Source organism: Gracilinanus agilis, chromosome 5 (genome assembly GCF_016433145.1).
Source record: "Gracilinanus agilis isolate LMUSP501 chromosome 5, AgileGrace, whole genome shotgun sequence".
Classification (NCBI taxonomy): domain Eukaryota; kingdom Metazoa; phylum Chordata; class Mammalia; order Didelphimorphia; family Didelphidae; genus Gracilinanus; species Gracilinanus agilis.
In genome coordinates, this window is record NC_058134.1 from 164,468,215 (window position 1) to 164,483,036 (window position 14,822).

At 31.9% G+C, this 14,822-nt stretch overlaps 1 protein-coding gene across 1 annotated transcript in view; it reads right to left on the reverse strand.

Annotated features, from left to right (window-relative positions):
- The window catches only part of SEMA3A (semaphorin 3A), a 296,356-nt gene that overhangs the window by 40,979 nt on the left and 240,555 nt on the right, over positions 1 to 14,822 (reverse strand). The window contains exons 8-12 of the mRNA XM_044677729.1: positions 13,989 to 14,103; positions 13,829 to 13,898; positions 6,656 to 6,800; positions 3,456 to 3,675; positions 87 to 178 (exon numbers count right to left, since the gene is read on the reverse strand). Of these exons, the coding sequence (XP_044533664.1) occupies positions 87 to 178; positions 3,456 to 3,675; positions 6,656 to 6,800; positions 13,829 to 13,898; positions 13,989 to 14,103 (642 nt within the window). The remainder of the gene's footprint in view (positions 1 to 86; positions 179 to 3,455; positions 3,676 to 6,655; positions 6,801 to 13,828; positions 13,899 to 13,988; positions 14,104 to 14,822) is intronic.

Consider the following 14,822-nt stretch of genomic DNA (forward strand, 5'->3'; position numbering starts at 1 on the left):
TGTATCCACACTAAATTCAATGTGCAGCTGTCCAAGAGGAAAAGTAAAGCAAAATTTGTTGACACTTGAAATTAAGCAATACTCACCCGAAATACTGTCATTTCTTCCAGTAAGACTTCTTCTAAGTCATGCCAAGTTTCCTTAGGAATAGAAACTACTTTGAGAACGGTACCAACATCTTTGAGAGAAAGAGAAGGAGATGATTGTTCAAAAATTCCAGTAGTGAATATGCCATAATATTAGTGAAAATAATGAATAAACTTTATTTGGCATGTGCAAAATTAGTGTACAATAATTCCAATAATACCTAGTGTATTTACTATATATTTTAATCACCCAGTCTAAGATGGATTTAATCGAAGAAAAAGACATTAATTTACGATGGGTGTTCTCTTGAAGTTGTACACATTTTTTCATTTGTGTCCAACTCTTTGTGACCCAATATGAGATTTTCTTGGCAAAGATATTGAAGTGGTTTGCCAATTACTTTTCAACCTATTAAGGCAAACTGAGGTTTAATGACTTGTTCCAGATCATACAGCTATCTTTGGTCACATGTGAACTCAGATCTTCCTGACTCTGGGCCCACCACTCTTTTTTACTGAACCACCTAGCTGACTCCTGTATACCTTTGAACACACACACACATTTAACCTTAAAAAAGGAATATTTAAATATTTACCTGTGATACTTAAATAAAATTAGACAACATTATTATTATCATTATTACTGTTGAAAAGACTTCAGTTGCTACTTGTCACAAAGGAGTGCATGAAATTCTTTTCCATACTCAAGTGAACAAGAAAGCATTTGTTTATCCTTATAAAAATGGCAACTTTCTCCATTGTTATTTCAAAGTATGATAGTTATGGTAATTTTGGAGGAAATCTTAAGAAATATCAGATTGATAAAGATAGAGCTTTAGAATATTGATCATTTTGGATCAGTGCAATGAATGGTGAGTTAAAGGGATTTAGTATTTGTATAATCACAAAATTATATATTTATTAAATATTGAATGACAATAGTGTGGTTTTAGGAAAGGAAACCACCATAAAATATATATAAATGGCTTTTTAAATATCTCAGACTTTGGACAAATAATTTTCCAGAAAAAAAATTGACAACAAAGGCATTTAAAATAATAGAAAACATGATTGATCCAAGATGTAGTGTTATTATTTATCAAATTTATTCATTTTTAAAAGTAGAAATTTTCCCTTCTGACAAGTACTGTGGATTAGTCTCTCTCTGGGAAGCAGATAATTCACATTTCTAAATTGGTATACTTTTTAATATTTGATGAACCTAAGGACAGGGGAAATTCCCAATTAAACTGAAAACTAATAAATTGAACTTTTAGTGTTGATAGGAGAAATGAATATAGGCAAAAAAAATAGAGGAGTCTTATTTTGACTACATTTGTTAATTTTACACATTTTTAAAAGATTAATTTTTGAGGGCCACTTATTCCAGAAAGGATATTTAAAGGATTAATATGTGTGAGTTTGACTATCTCCAGTAAGACCCTTATAGACTTATATTTCTGAAATGACTTTTTGATAAAGAAAAACAATGGATGCTCCAGAGCAGGTTCTCTTTTAAGACTCATCAGAATTTAAAGGAAGTTAGGCTGTTCAGAACTCCAAAAGTTATGTGAGTATGTTATTCTCTTCAAAGCCTCTGATCATATCTCTGGTACCACAAACAGAACTTATCTGAGTCTTAAATCAAGTTTTACAGACTAGCATTTCAAACAATTTCATACTCTTTTAGGATCAATAGGGTCTGGTGAGCAACTCTGTTTAAAAGATAAAATTACTGTTATTAATTCACTTTACTGAAAGACAGACTGAGACTCTGCTGACTGATACTCCATGCAAGTCTGACATTCACTGTGATCATGAAAGTAGGTCTTTTAATCCTGGTTTGTGACAAGAAGACTTCAAAAGATCAGATTTTCTTTCTAGTTGAGTATGTCAAAGCAGACCGTTATCAGAATGACAACAACATTTTTATATTGTCAAAAATTTTACCTCAAAAGGGGGAGCAAGAAGGGAATAAACTATAGAAATTGACTTGTATTTGCTGTATAATAATAATTATAATACTATAATAATATAAATAATAATATAATAATTCAAATTTGGAATATGGGAAGACATTTTATATGACTTTCTAGCATTTTTATATTTTTAGAAACAAACGAAAAAACTATTAATTAAAACTAAATCCAATTAAGCTAAAAAAACCTCATTCAACTTTTATAAAGCTGCTTAGGAGTTGATACTAATGCCTGCAATCCATGAATTAATGTAATATTGCAAAGAATCACATCCAAATTTTTCTTTGGCTTTTTAAAATGAAGCTATTACACTTATAAAAAGAAAAGATAAAATACCTCGGACCTAATACTTATACCTGAAAGCACAAATATCTCTGGTTTGAAATCTTTTAGTCTCTAAAATATTTATTGCACAGTTGCTTTTTTCTTTGGAAATTGTTAATGTTCATTGTTTCCCAACTAAGGAAAATAAATGTTACTACATGAAGTTTCAGCAGAGTAATCAGCTTCCCACTGATTTATATCAGGCACTAACAAGGATGGAGCCTAGAGATTTATTGCCTTGGAATCTGACCCTTAGTACCAACTTGCAGATTTGCAACTGGTACCATTCAAAAATAGTATTACTGTTACAGAGAAAAGTAAAATAAAAACAGCCTATACCTCGGTACCACTGTGAACCAGTCACGGGCCAAAGAGGTATATGAAGATTAGATCCTAATTGTTGAATTTCGACATTGAGTAGGAAAACTGGAGTGATTAAAAGAGTCATAATTTTTTCCCTAAAGTTTTACAAAGCAAAAGCTTTAATGTTTCCACAGAGAATTTTTATTATTTCCTCCAAGAACTCTTCCAGTGAGTTGAAGGAAAATTAAACAAATTTTAATGATTTCTTTTATTTTTTGGTGTCATTTTTGGGCAAGTTCAAATTACATTACATAAATGAGTTATTTGACAAAACTTTTCCAGTAAATTAGTAAACTTTCAGGAACAGAAAGAAAAAATATTGTTTTGCTTTAAACTAAGAAAAAAAAGTGAGGCAGTTACTGAATCTTGGTGAAGTGACTTAGGGATAACAAATGTTCTCCCAATCATTAGGTACACCTGTTCACATTCAGTCATGGACAAATTTAAGATACATTGAAAAGGAAATTCATTAAATTGCTGTCAACAGACATGAGAAGGGAGTTGTTTTAATAGGTTTTTAATGACCTAAAGTTGAGTTTTCAAGTTGTCCAATGATCAGGGTCTGTTAGACTTTGCAAATTAATATATATCTCCTTTAATTTATCCTCAGTGGGGTTTTTTTGGGGGGAGGGGCAGGAGGAATATCTAGAATGTTAGTCAAATATAGCTGGCATGAAAATTTAATAATTAAACTGACTCTTACCTGTTCCAATAAACATGACATCATACTGACCATCTTCTGCATCCACTCGATCTACTACAATTTGTGTAAACTGGTATTTCACATCTGTTTTGATCATGATTGGGCGATTATTAATAGGAAATACTGGATTATACATTGCTGGATGACTTCTTGCAAATGTTATAACATCATCTGGAAGGTCCTTCGTGGAATCAAATCCTCCAAACGTTTTACTGGGACACTAGAATGGAAAAGCACAGAATATCTGTCAATTAAAATTAAAAGTGGAATTAATAGAGCCTCCATGATAGGACAAAAGTTAAATGGCATGGGAATCCTAGTTCATTGAGAAGTGTTTTCTGATGGGTGTATATTTGTGTGCCTCTGCATACGTGTAATTCTGTGTATACACAAAGGAAATGTCTCTGATTATGAATTACATATGTGCATGAAATTAAGTATTATATATTTTAGTATATAACAGTACATATTCTTCAAGTATATACATATATGTGCATATATATGTATGTATATGAGTAAGCATAAGATTCTTCATCCAGTTCTCAGAATTTTGTAGGAATATGAAAATTAAGATCATTTTCTTATACTTACATCAAACAGAAAATTTTGTGTCACTAATATTGATTTGGTCATGTAAAAATGACAATAAAAGAAGAATTAACAATGAAGAAGAAGAAGACATGTTTTGAATGAACATTATAATTTAGTTAGAAAGACTTATGTGAATAATGGATTTAGATTCTCTTCATTTTTACCTAAAGCATAACAACACATATAAAAATAAATGCAAGGCATTAAACCTAATAAAATAATAAGAAGGGCATAAGTATTTTATATTCCCTACCACAGAACCAGAACTATGTAATTTTTGTGACTCAAGATAATTCTCATGAGAATTAATCAGGATTTAGCATAGAGTTGAATCAAGAAATCATATACTAAAGAAAATTTTGATTCACATGGACAGGTAGACTTCACTAAATTAGATCACAGAATACAAAAATTAATAGGTTAGAATACCTTCATTCATTTGATTTTGTTTTGTTTTGTTTTGTTTTTTTTTTAATTTTAAACCCTTAACTTCTGTGTATTGGCTCTTAGGTGGAAGAGTGGTAAGGGTAGGCAATGGGGGTCAAGTGACTTGCCCAGGGTCACACAGCTGGGAAGTGTCTGAGACCAGATTTGAACCTAGGACCTCCCATCTCTAGGTCTGACTCTCAATCCATTGAGCTACCCAGCTGCCCCCCAATCATTTGATTTTGTTCTTACATACAAAGAATTTCTTTATTCAAAAAGTTTAGGCCTGAAATGTAATTAGTAGAGATTCTCCTAATCTTATAAGATGCTCAGAAGAAATCAATTGCTTTTCTACCTTGACAGATTATTAATCATTCCTCCAATTTTTGCAAATGACAACAACAACAAAAACTTCTGAAGAAGTTAAAGGTTGAGAAGTATTTTCTAATAAATATGATTTTATTATAGTTTCAGGGGTTATTTTATGTAAATTTCAATTATATATTTCCAATGAAATAAAACATTTGGAGACAAAATTTAGTATTAGTTGAAGTAAAATTTTTAAAGAAAACTTTGATATCTCCTGCTTTCCATTTTCAATTACCAAGTAAGTTAAATGCAAAATTTTAGATTAGAGTAAGTTACAAATGAAACTTTTTTGAAAAGTAGTCAATGTCCTGAATGATTATCTACTTAGTCCTTTACATTCCCTTCATGTATAAATAAACAAATAAGTAAATAAACAAAACAAATAAATGAATGAGTGAATGAATGAATGAAGTAATGTTGCTTTTCATTACTAATGGATTATTCAAACGGAGCTGTTTTCTAGTAGTAGTGTGGAATTGGTGTTGGTGCAGTTATACATTTCACCTGGCACCATATTTGCCTGTTGGAGCACATTGACTTTATCTTTGGAAGAGAGCAAAACAAACTGATCCATCAAGGGATTTAACTGTTATATTAAGAAGTGATTTGTAGCAAGGAAAAAAAGTAAACTCAACCTTAATAGAACAGGGATAGAATACAATAGAATAGTAAAGGCAGAATTGACTTCCTCCAGCCTAAATATCATTCTTTTCACATAGTACTTAAAATATATGTGTATATACTTATTAAAATATGCATGTATTCTAGCCAAATTATTCATCTTTTTATATTTTATAGTATAAAAGATATTGAGATATAAACATTATGCTTTCTATATAAATCTAACATGACTTCAAAAAGGAAAAATCTCATACAATTAGCGTAGGGTTTTAAGGAGAATGGCTTTTCTTTTGTGTGGAGAAATGTCACTATAATGCTGAGTGTATGTCTACTCTAAATCACATCACATTTATCAGAGGATAGGCCAGTTTCAAATATCTGAGATATTCAGGAGAGACATGAATTCTCTAGAAAAATAATGAACTTTCATTGGCTAGATCTTGATATATTCAAATTCCCAATATACTACAGAAATTTGAAAGCCATAATGGTTATTTTGGTTTTTGTTTGTTTGTTTATGTAATTTGATGACAATAGATTAAGACTATGACTACTGTTTAGAAACCTGTGAAAGGAATACTCTGGACAGGCTAAGTATGTTGGGATATATTCAGTGATTGCCATTAAACATCAACAAACTCTGCATCCTAAATGCTCTTTAATTGAATATGATTATGGCACCAGCAAAAGAGTTTTCTCATTTATAAAGGTAGATGTGCTTTATTGCAGATTTCTCTCTGGCAGAAGTGGTCCAACCCATGATTGCATTCTCATTCTTCCTAACCCAAGAAATTTGAAATAAATGGTGGATCACAAATATAGAAAGTAACAGAGAAACCGTAACATTTTATGGGGGGGTTAAACATTTGCCTCTACTGGAAATTAATATAGTCAGAGTAATTCAAATCCAATCAAAGGGAATAAGTAGTGAGAAGATGTTTATCAAATTTGGCAATAGAGCAAAACACTATTTTGGCTAAAGGAGAGGGGTTGACCATTTACCTACACAATATACAAATGCATAGCTATAAAGAATGAATATTTAATAGACAATTCCATGTAATTATGGGGTGATTTCCTCATCAAAGTCAACCATTTTCAAATACAGATGTACTCATCTGAATCTAGATCACTGATTTGCTTTAAAAAAATCCACAAACCCAATTATCATTTTGAATATTTAGGGGACTTACTGTTCCTGGTCGTGGATATGGAACTCTTCCTTGATATGGTACCCATTGATAGTTCGGACCATCCCTATGTGCATATGGACCAAGAAATACCCTTCTCACATCAGTCATGCTGTACATACACACAGCTGACCCCTTGAAGATGTTACTAAAATGTAAAAAGAAAGTCCATTTCTTCAAACAATCTATCAATTTAATTATAAAAGAAACAAATGGAAAATGACATTTTGAATTCTGATGTGTTATGATTGTTGATTTTCAGAAATCCAAAATGTAGCCTCAGCATATTCAGACTTATCATTAGAGAATAATTTCATATAAACACAATATGCAAAACAATTCTACAATAACAACCGAAAAGTTTCTTATCTGACAGAACATGAGTACATAATAAATGGATTATTTAATAATTAATTTAGTCAAATTATTCATAACATAAAATGTATTAAATTATTATTTGCAACATGTGCAGAAAATGTTTCATTTCTGTTAGAAGAAACAAAAATACAGAAAATTAGTATTCCAAGAATGTGGAAACCAATGTTAAAAAACAAAGCAAAACGAAGATAATTCAGGGAAAAATAATTTGAGTTTGTGTGTGAAGATACATAGAAAAAATAGTTTAGCATAAGTCCTATTACTCACAATCATCTAGGGTCACTCACAAAGCAGTCACCCAAATCATATCATTTTTTGTTCGAAAGAGTTTTAAATAATATTTTATTTTCTAGTTCTATATGCACAATACCCAGTTGGGTGTCATATGAAAAAATGTAATTAATAAATCTGCATCAGTTGACTGAACTAGGTAGCATGCTTTAGAAGAAGAGCAGTGGCCTTGAAGTCAGGACAGCTAGATTCAAGCTCCAGATGAGCAATTTTGTGATTGAGGGTTAGTTATGTTACTTTGCTGAATCTTAATTTCTTTGTCATGAGAATAAAAGTAATGATATAATGTACTACCTACAGTTATTCTGAGGTTGTTTTTTAACTTAAAGTACTATATAAATGTTCATAATTATTATTATAATTATTATTGTTGAAAATCTTCAGTATTTCCTCCAGCTTTTATAGCCTATGCATAAATGTAATACCTAGAATGGTAAAAATATTAGAGTGTTATATTTTGACTCTAGCTAAAATTTCTTTTTAAAAATGATAGAATCTTTTTTATTGAATTTACCACAGAAACAACCAACTAAATAAGAAGATGGAGGTGACATTTCATAGGTTTGTATAACACTGGTGGTATCATTGAGCCAGCATGCTATAGTGAAAATAGCGTTAGATCCGAAATCAGGAGATTTGAATTTAAATCCTGCCTCTAACACTCTCTGATCATTCAGAGTATTTTAGAAGCAGGATTTAAATTGTATTTTACATTTCAAAAATACTCACCTCAATGTGTCTATAAGGTAGGTAGTATACCCATCTTCATTATAATGATGATAACATTCTACTGAAAGGTTAGCACTCCATATATGTATATAAAATATAATTTTATGGTTGGGTGATGGGAAAAATAATATTTCTGTGGATAATACAAGGAATTTGATATTTTAAGAGTCAGGGATATTAAACTTAGGCCAAAAGAGTCCTTAGGCTAATAGAGATTCATGTTTGGGGTGGGAGGGAGTATTTAGGTTGGATGGCTTGGTTACATCATCCATAGAGCATGTTCTTATGAAGGATAAGGGAATTGCATATTTTTAAAGTCATACATTTTTAAAGACATAATATTTAAGATAGATGAAGAGTAAAACATTTTGAAATGTGTTTGGTTAGGAAGAGCTTCTGAGTGACCTTAATCCATCAGTCTCAAATGTTATGCCTAGTGCTAGATAAAGTGAGAGAAACATAGAAGGGAATGATAGTCTAGGTGGGGACTGACCTAAATGACCTAAACATATCCTTCCAAATTCAAGGTTCAATGATTTCATAATTATATGAGAACATATAAAATTAATTTATGTTTATATAGTTCTTTTGAATAGTTTTTTAAAAGTCTGATTCAATTCCATATCTCTCAAAGCCAATACATATTTTATTTCCCCACCATTCAAATGTCTTGAAAATAAAATTTTTAATACATTTAACATCTTATCAGATCCAGCAGGGAACTCACGAGTACTTGATTCATTCTAACTGTTCTTCCCAATTTCGTTTCCTTAATTTATCTAATTCATTTCCACATACAGTTCTTTGGGGATTGAGAAGGTAGACTTTAAATATGGCGATTCCCTGCCAAAGATACTAAAAATATGTTGCTCTGAAAACACTGGCAGATTTATTCCATTTTTCATCTTGGTAGTAATTCCATTCCAGTTTCATCTATAAAAGAAATGCTTTGGGAATTATCTGCCTTAGTTGGCTATCACTCTCACATTTCTGTAGAGACACTTTAGGAAGTCATATTGCTTGTAATTTCCCAACATCCTCTTCTTCAACATTTAGTAAATGATTTTATATTCTAAACCAGTTTTGCTTTTGGCTGCCCTGGTTTCTCATTTGTGAAGGAGATCAAGTGTTTTCTGGATGAAAGTTTTGGGACTCTAAACTTTCTCACTGTGGTGATTACACCAGTTAAATTTATGTAGAAAATGGTAATAAGCACCAACATTTCCTCTTTACTCAGTTTCCCATTGTAGTATCAATAGCTAATTTGAATAATTTTAGAGCTGTTTTAACTGCATGGCGTGCCTTCTTCTCATCTTATAATTTCATCCAGTTTGGCGTTGATTTTGATCATTTCTGTAATTATCAATTGTCTGTACACAGCAGAGGCAGAAGTAATTTCCCCTGTTTGGTAACTAGTTGGGTTCTAACCTTTATGAGACAGTCAATTCCTTTTTTCTGTGATTCAGTGCTTACCATATCTAACATTGAAGAGGCAATGTAATATAAATTAACATGGCTCAACTTTGAGTCAGAAAAGCCTGAATTCAATTCCTGCCTCATACATTCTGATTGTGTGACCACTAGCTCTCAGTTTTGCCAGGTAAATCTCTAGGATTGAGTAGTTATTGATGATTTGCTTATGTATATTAGGGAAAAGGAGTTTCCATTCTTAAGAGTATCCCATACCAATGAAATCACATATTAAAAAAAATAGTGCTCACCATATCCAGTGCCTTCCAACTCTTTTTCTGGAATAAAATACTCATAACATACAAGTGGAAGGGAAGTTTCTAGGTAGTTTATGAGTCAATGGCCTCTTTTATGTCTTAATTCTGAACCATATTTTCCAATTTTTTTCACCATCCTCTTGTATGTTCATTTCAACATTGAAGTCATCAAATAATAAAGGATATGTTTAATAGTTTGGAAGTTCTTGACAATTTCTCCATGTAATTTATCTACTTTATCCTCTGTAACAGATGGTGTATAATATATTATAATCTTCATTGTAGTTGTTTTGCTTTTTTTCATCATGGAGATCATAAAGAGAGATGACCAAATGTCCTAAGAAATTATGCTTCTTGCTGCCTTTGGTTGTATGATGGAACCGACTCTGCCAATTCCTTTATGTGCCTCTCCAAGGAGAATCTTCCTTGGAATCATTCTTCCATTTAACTTCAACTTCTTAATGTCTTCTGGTTTCATTTCTAGTGAGAATGTTAATATTGATATGGTTCAGTTCCTCCAGTAATATATTGCTTATTGGTCATTGGACAAGGTTCTTTCTCTTAAGAAAACTAAATTCTTCTAGATAGTTGAAACAATTAAATTAATGCTTTTAGATGGTTGAAAAATCTGTGGGATTCCTAGCATCCTTTGCCCCTTTTGTGGCACTGCAACTGCTTGTTGATTGATTCTCTGCTTGAATGATTGGGGTGGAAGTAAGGCACTTTAGGGGCCACTGGTCATTTTGCATTCCTCTTTGTTTCTTGGGATGTGGTAGTCTTATAATTTGTCACTTCTTATTTCTCATCACAGGGAGATGAGGTTTTTTTGTACTTAGCTAAACTGTACTGAGGAGCAGCAGAAGCTCAAAGCTTTTCTACTATGGCAGAAGTTACCAGAATTTACAACATACTGTGTAAAAACTTGGGAACAGCTGCTCATCACATTACCTCTTTCAGAATCTTTTAAATATGAGGGTTAAACAAGATGATCTTCAAAGTCTATTACTACTTTAAAAATCTAGGAACTATTATTTCCAAGTGATTGAGATAAAATTGGGAATGTGATTAAAATTGCCTGGATTCCCCACTGACTTGCCTTAATTCTTCATTTTCCTTTATGCAGCTATAACATAATAAATCAGTTTAAATTTTATGCTTGAGTAGTATTATAATACAGGTGAATATTTCTTAAAATGGAACATGTTCATCAACTAAACACTTTTCTGTAGAAAATTTGCCCAAAAGTAATACCATCATGAAAGATATATATTTTCAATTTTTGGAAACTATCCAAAAAATGCCTGAATGAATAGGAAATATAACAATTAAACAAGGGTTTACCTAAAATGTAGTGTTAGAATAACTATTATTTCATATATTATTTAATACCTAGGTAGTACTTTTGTCAGTTTTTAATATTTTATAATCTATTCATTTCCCTTGAAGAAGAAGAAACACAGAGTCAAAAATGACGATGAAAAGCTACTAAGCTTTCATGTACATAGATTGGACTAAGCACGCCCGAAAGTTTTGATGGTTCTGAGTCACTGCTGCTTGTTAACTGAGATGACACATGAGTAGTATAACTATTTTTGTGTCTCCTCTATCCATTAGATATAAATGACTCAGTGGCTCTTTTTACAAACACTCATCTAACCTGTAGGGGAAATGTAATCTAAATACTTTTATTAAACAGTGTTATTATTATGTACTTCTTACAGACAAGGTGCTGTACTAAAGACTGGGGAGACAAAACAAGTTCCTGCCCTTGAAAGGCTGAAAACCAAAAGGGAATATACTATATACATAAATAAATATGACAAAACATCAGGGAAGGCATTATTAATAAGAGGCAGCAAAGTACAGTAGAAAAGGCAGAAGATTTGGCACACTTTAAATTTGTGTTCTGTTACTTACTACTTTTATGACTTTGGAGAATTCATTTAATCTCTTAAACCCTTTGTCCTTCCCTATGAAATGAGGTGTTTGGATTATAAGACCTCCAATGTTTTGTCCAATACTAAATTTTATGATTAAAACCTGAGCAAAGCCTTAATCCTAGAGAATGTTGTCAGCAGGCTAAGCTAAATTGGAATAATAAAAAAGGTAGTAAGGTATAGATTGAGGACCTTGTTTGGAAAGTATAGTGTCTGTGATTGCACGTGTAAAATCTAAATCAAATTGTTTACCATCTCAGAGAAGGAACAAGAGAGTGATGGCAGGAGGGAAGAAGAGAATTTGGAACTCACAATTTAAAATTGGGGAAAAATATTAGTTTAAGAAAAAAGTACAATATGTGAAAGGCAGTATTTTCGAGAACTTTGATGACAATCTTGGAAGTTTATATTATAGAAGCAATAGGAAGTTACTAAATAATTTTAAATGAGAGAATGCCACAGCCATACATGTTTCAGAAAAAAAATAATTTGACAGATTTGTGAAAAATGAATTTTAAAAGGAAGAGACTAGAAGCTGAGGTACCAATTGGTGAAATATGGTACAGATGGATGGAAAAAAGATATGGTTCTGAAGTCAGCCAATGGCACTTTGAGAATTACAAATGAGGTAAGAGAGGCAGGTAAGAGAAGTGGATATAGAATCTCCACACATTTGCAGCTGACTGGATGTTGAAAGTAAGACAGAGGAAAAAAAAACAAAGATTACAAATTTTTAAGTTGGTCTGACTGAGACGTTATGAAACTATCATCAGTGAAATAGTTATAGGAGAGGTAGGTAGAGGAGGAATTTTAGGAGTGAAGATAATGAGTTGAGTTTTGGATAGCTTATGTTGGAACAGCCAATAGAACATCCAGGTAGAGATATCCAGCAGGTGGTTGGACTGGAAAGATTGGAGTTTGAGAAGAGACTAGGAATGGATGTTTCATTTGGGGAATCATTTCCACATAAGTGAAAATTGGATCAGTGATAGTAAATGTGATCCCCAAAGGAGACAACATAGAGAGAAAGGAAGAAAAAGAGAGATCCATTCCTAAGAATCAGGAAAAGAAAGAGAAATCATTGAAGAGATGGAAAAAGTATGCTAATAGATGGCTGATAATCAGTAGTGAACAATGTCACTACTGATTACAGCAAGATAGAACATAAGGAAGAACTTGTGAGTCAAAATACATAAATGCAGCAGCATGTCCAAGAAGCATGAGAATTTAGGAAAGTGTCTGGATTTATCCGTTAAGAAATGACGAGGATGTCTAAGAAAATAATTGAACTGACCTGATAAAGATAGAAGCCATATATAGTGAGTTGAGGATGTATGAGTAGTGAGAATACAAAGGAATTTAAATTCAGTGAACTAGAACCCCATGTTTGTTTGTTTGTTTTTTAATTTACTAAATCATGATATGATATTTTTCTAGCAGAGAACATGAAACAAAACCATATTTGATGGGCATATTATATATTACATTTTAGTACATATTTAAAATAATTAAATGTTAAATTATTATATATTTCAAGCCATACAATAACTTTAAATGTTTCTTAATTTGAGGATTCCTCACAGAGGGAAGTAAAATAATAACAAGCTATTTCTGACAAAAGAGTGGCTTCAGCTGCCCTAGGAGTATTTGGTGACTTTGATCATCACTCCCAGGTTAAATGTTATCAACAAAGAAAACAAATTGAATATCCATATTATATTTTTGGATGGACTGATAAGTCACTTGAAGATGTCTTTCTTATTTCATAATGTCATTAGAAACATTTCCTAAAAATACAGGTTTCCATATTTCCATCTGAACACACTTTGGGAACCCAAACCATAAAAAGGTCCTTTGGCTGGGTACATTGACAGCCTTTCAAACAAGGTATTTTATTTACAGTAGCCTGTAGGGTCCTTACTTGTAAGTATGTAATATAATTTGCATGCACTCACACACATATATAAAATGCTTAGGTTCCCTCAACTACTGAGTCCAAAAAAGCTGAAAGATCAGGAAAACATGGTCGAAAGATATTTTCAACAGGCTACAGTTGGTTAGAAAGTACCTAAAAATATAAACTTTTCTTGAAAATAATATCATAAATTTAGTACCTGGAAGTTGTGAATACTCCATAGACGATTGGGTTTTTAGGATCTTTTGAATTCATTAAGAATACATCCTCTATGGGAAAAGAAAGTTAGAAAAATATTGTCATTTCTGAGTCTTAGGAGAGTCTGAAAAAATATGTTTAGAATGACATAAGCCACTTACGTAATTCATCAAAGTGAGTGTCGATGCCATTAGGCCCTGGCACTGAGCAAATAAGCCGAGCCTTAAGGAAAGTTGTCCATTTATTAACAAGGCTTCTGTGTCCACCAAAGTCATTCTAAAAGGAGGTGAGTAGAGTTATGATAGTATTTCTACATGAAATAAGGACTAAGCAGGTAAATAAAGATGACTGAAGATGATTTAGCCTATTTTACAAGCTAAGGGGAAGTCAGATATGGATTAACAATTTCACACTTTTAAAAGCACTATTCATCATTTAAAGTAACTACAGATAAAGCTTTTGAAATTAATAAAATCCATTTCTTCACAGTTTGATAGGCAGTATAGATGCATCTTCACAACAAAAATAAGATGCATTAGAATCGAATTATGAAAAAACATCTTCAAAGCACAATCATTGTATGAGCAGACACATCTCCTTAACTGCACACAGAGAATAATTGTAAGGAATAAAACATAAAAGAGGTTTAGTCATAAGGAGACTCTGAATGGTAATGCCTTATCTTGTGTATTTTCCATCTTAAAACACGTCTCTCACATACATATTACTTACCCTATACTGGATCATCTCTTGTAACACAGAATAAAATGATGACAGAAAAAAAAGCAGCTCTACAAAACCAACCAAGTACACTGTGTGTCTAAAAGTGTATTCAATCACTTATTTTTCAGTTGTGTCTGACTCTTCTTGATCTGATTTGGCTTTTTCTTGGCAAAGATACTGGAGTGGTGGGTTATTTCCTTGCCCTTCTCAATGTACATATTTTGATTAAATAAGATGATTAAATAAAATGTGGGGATAATGCAAATAAGTAT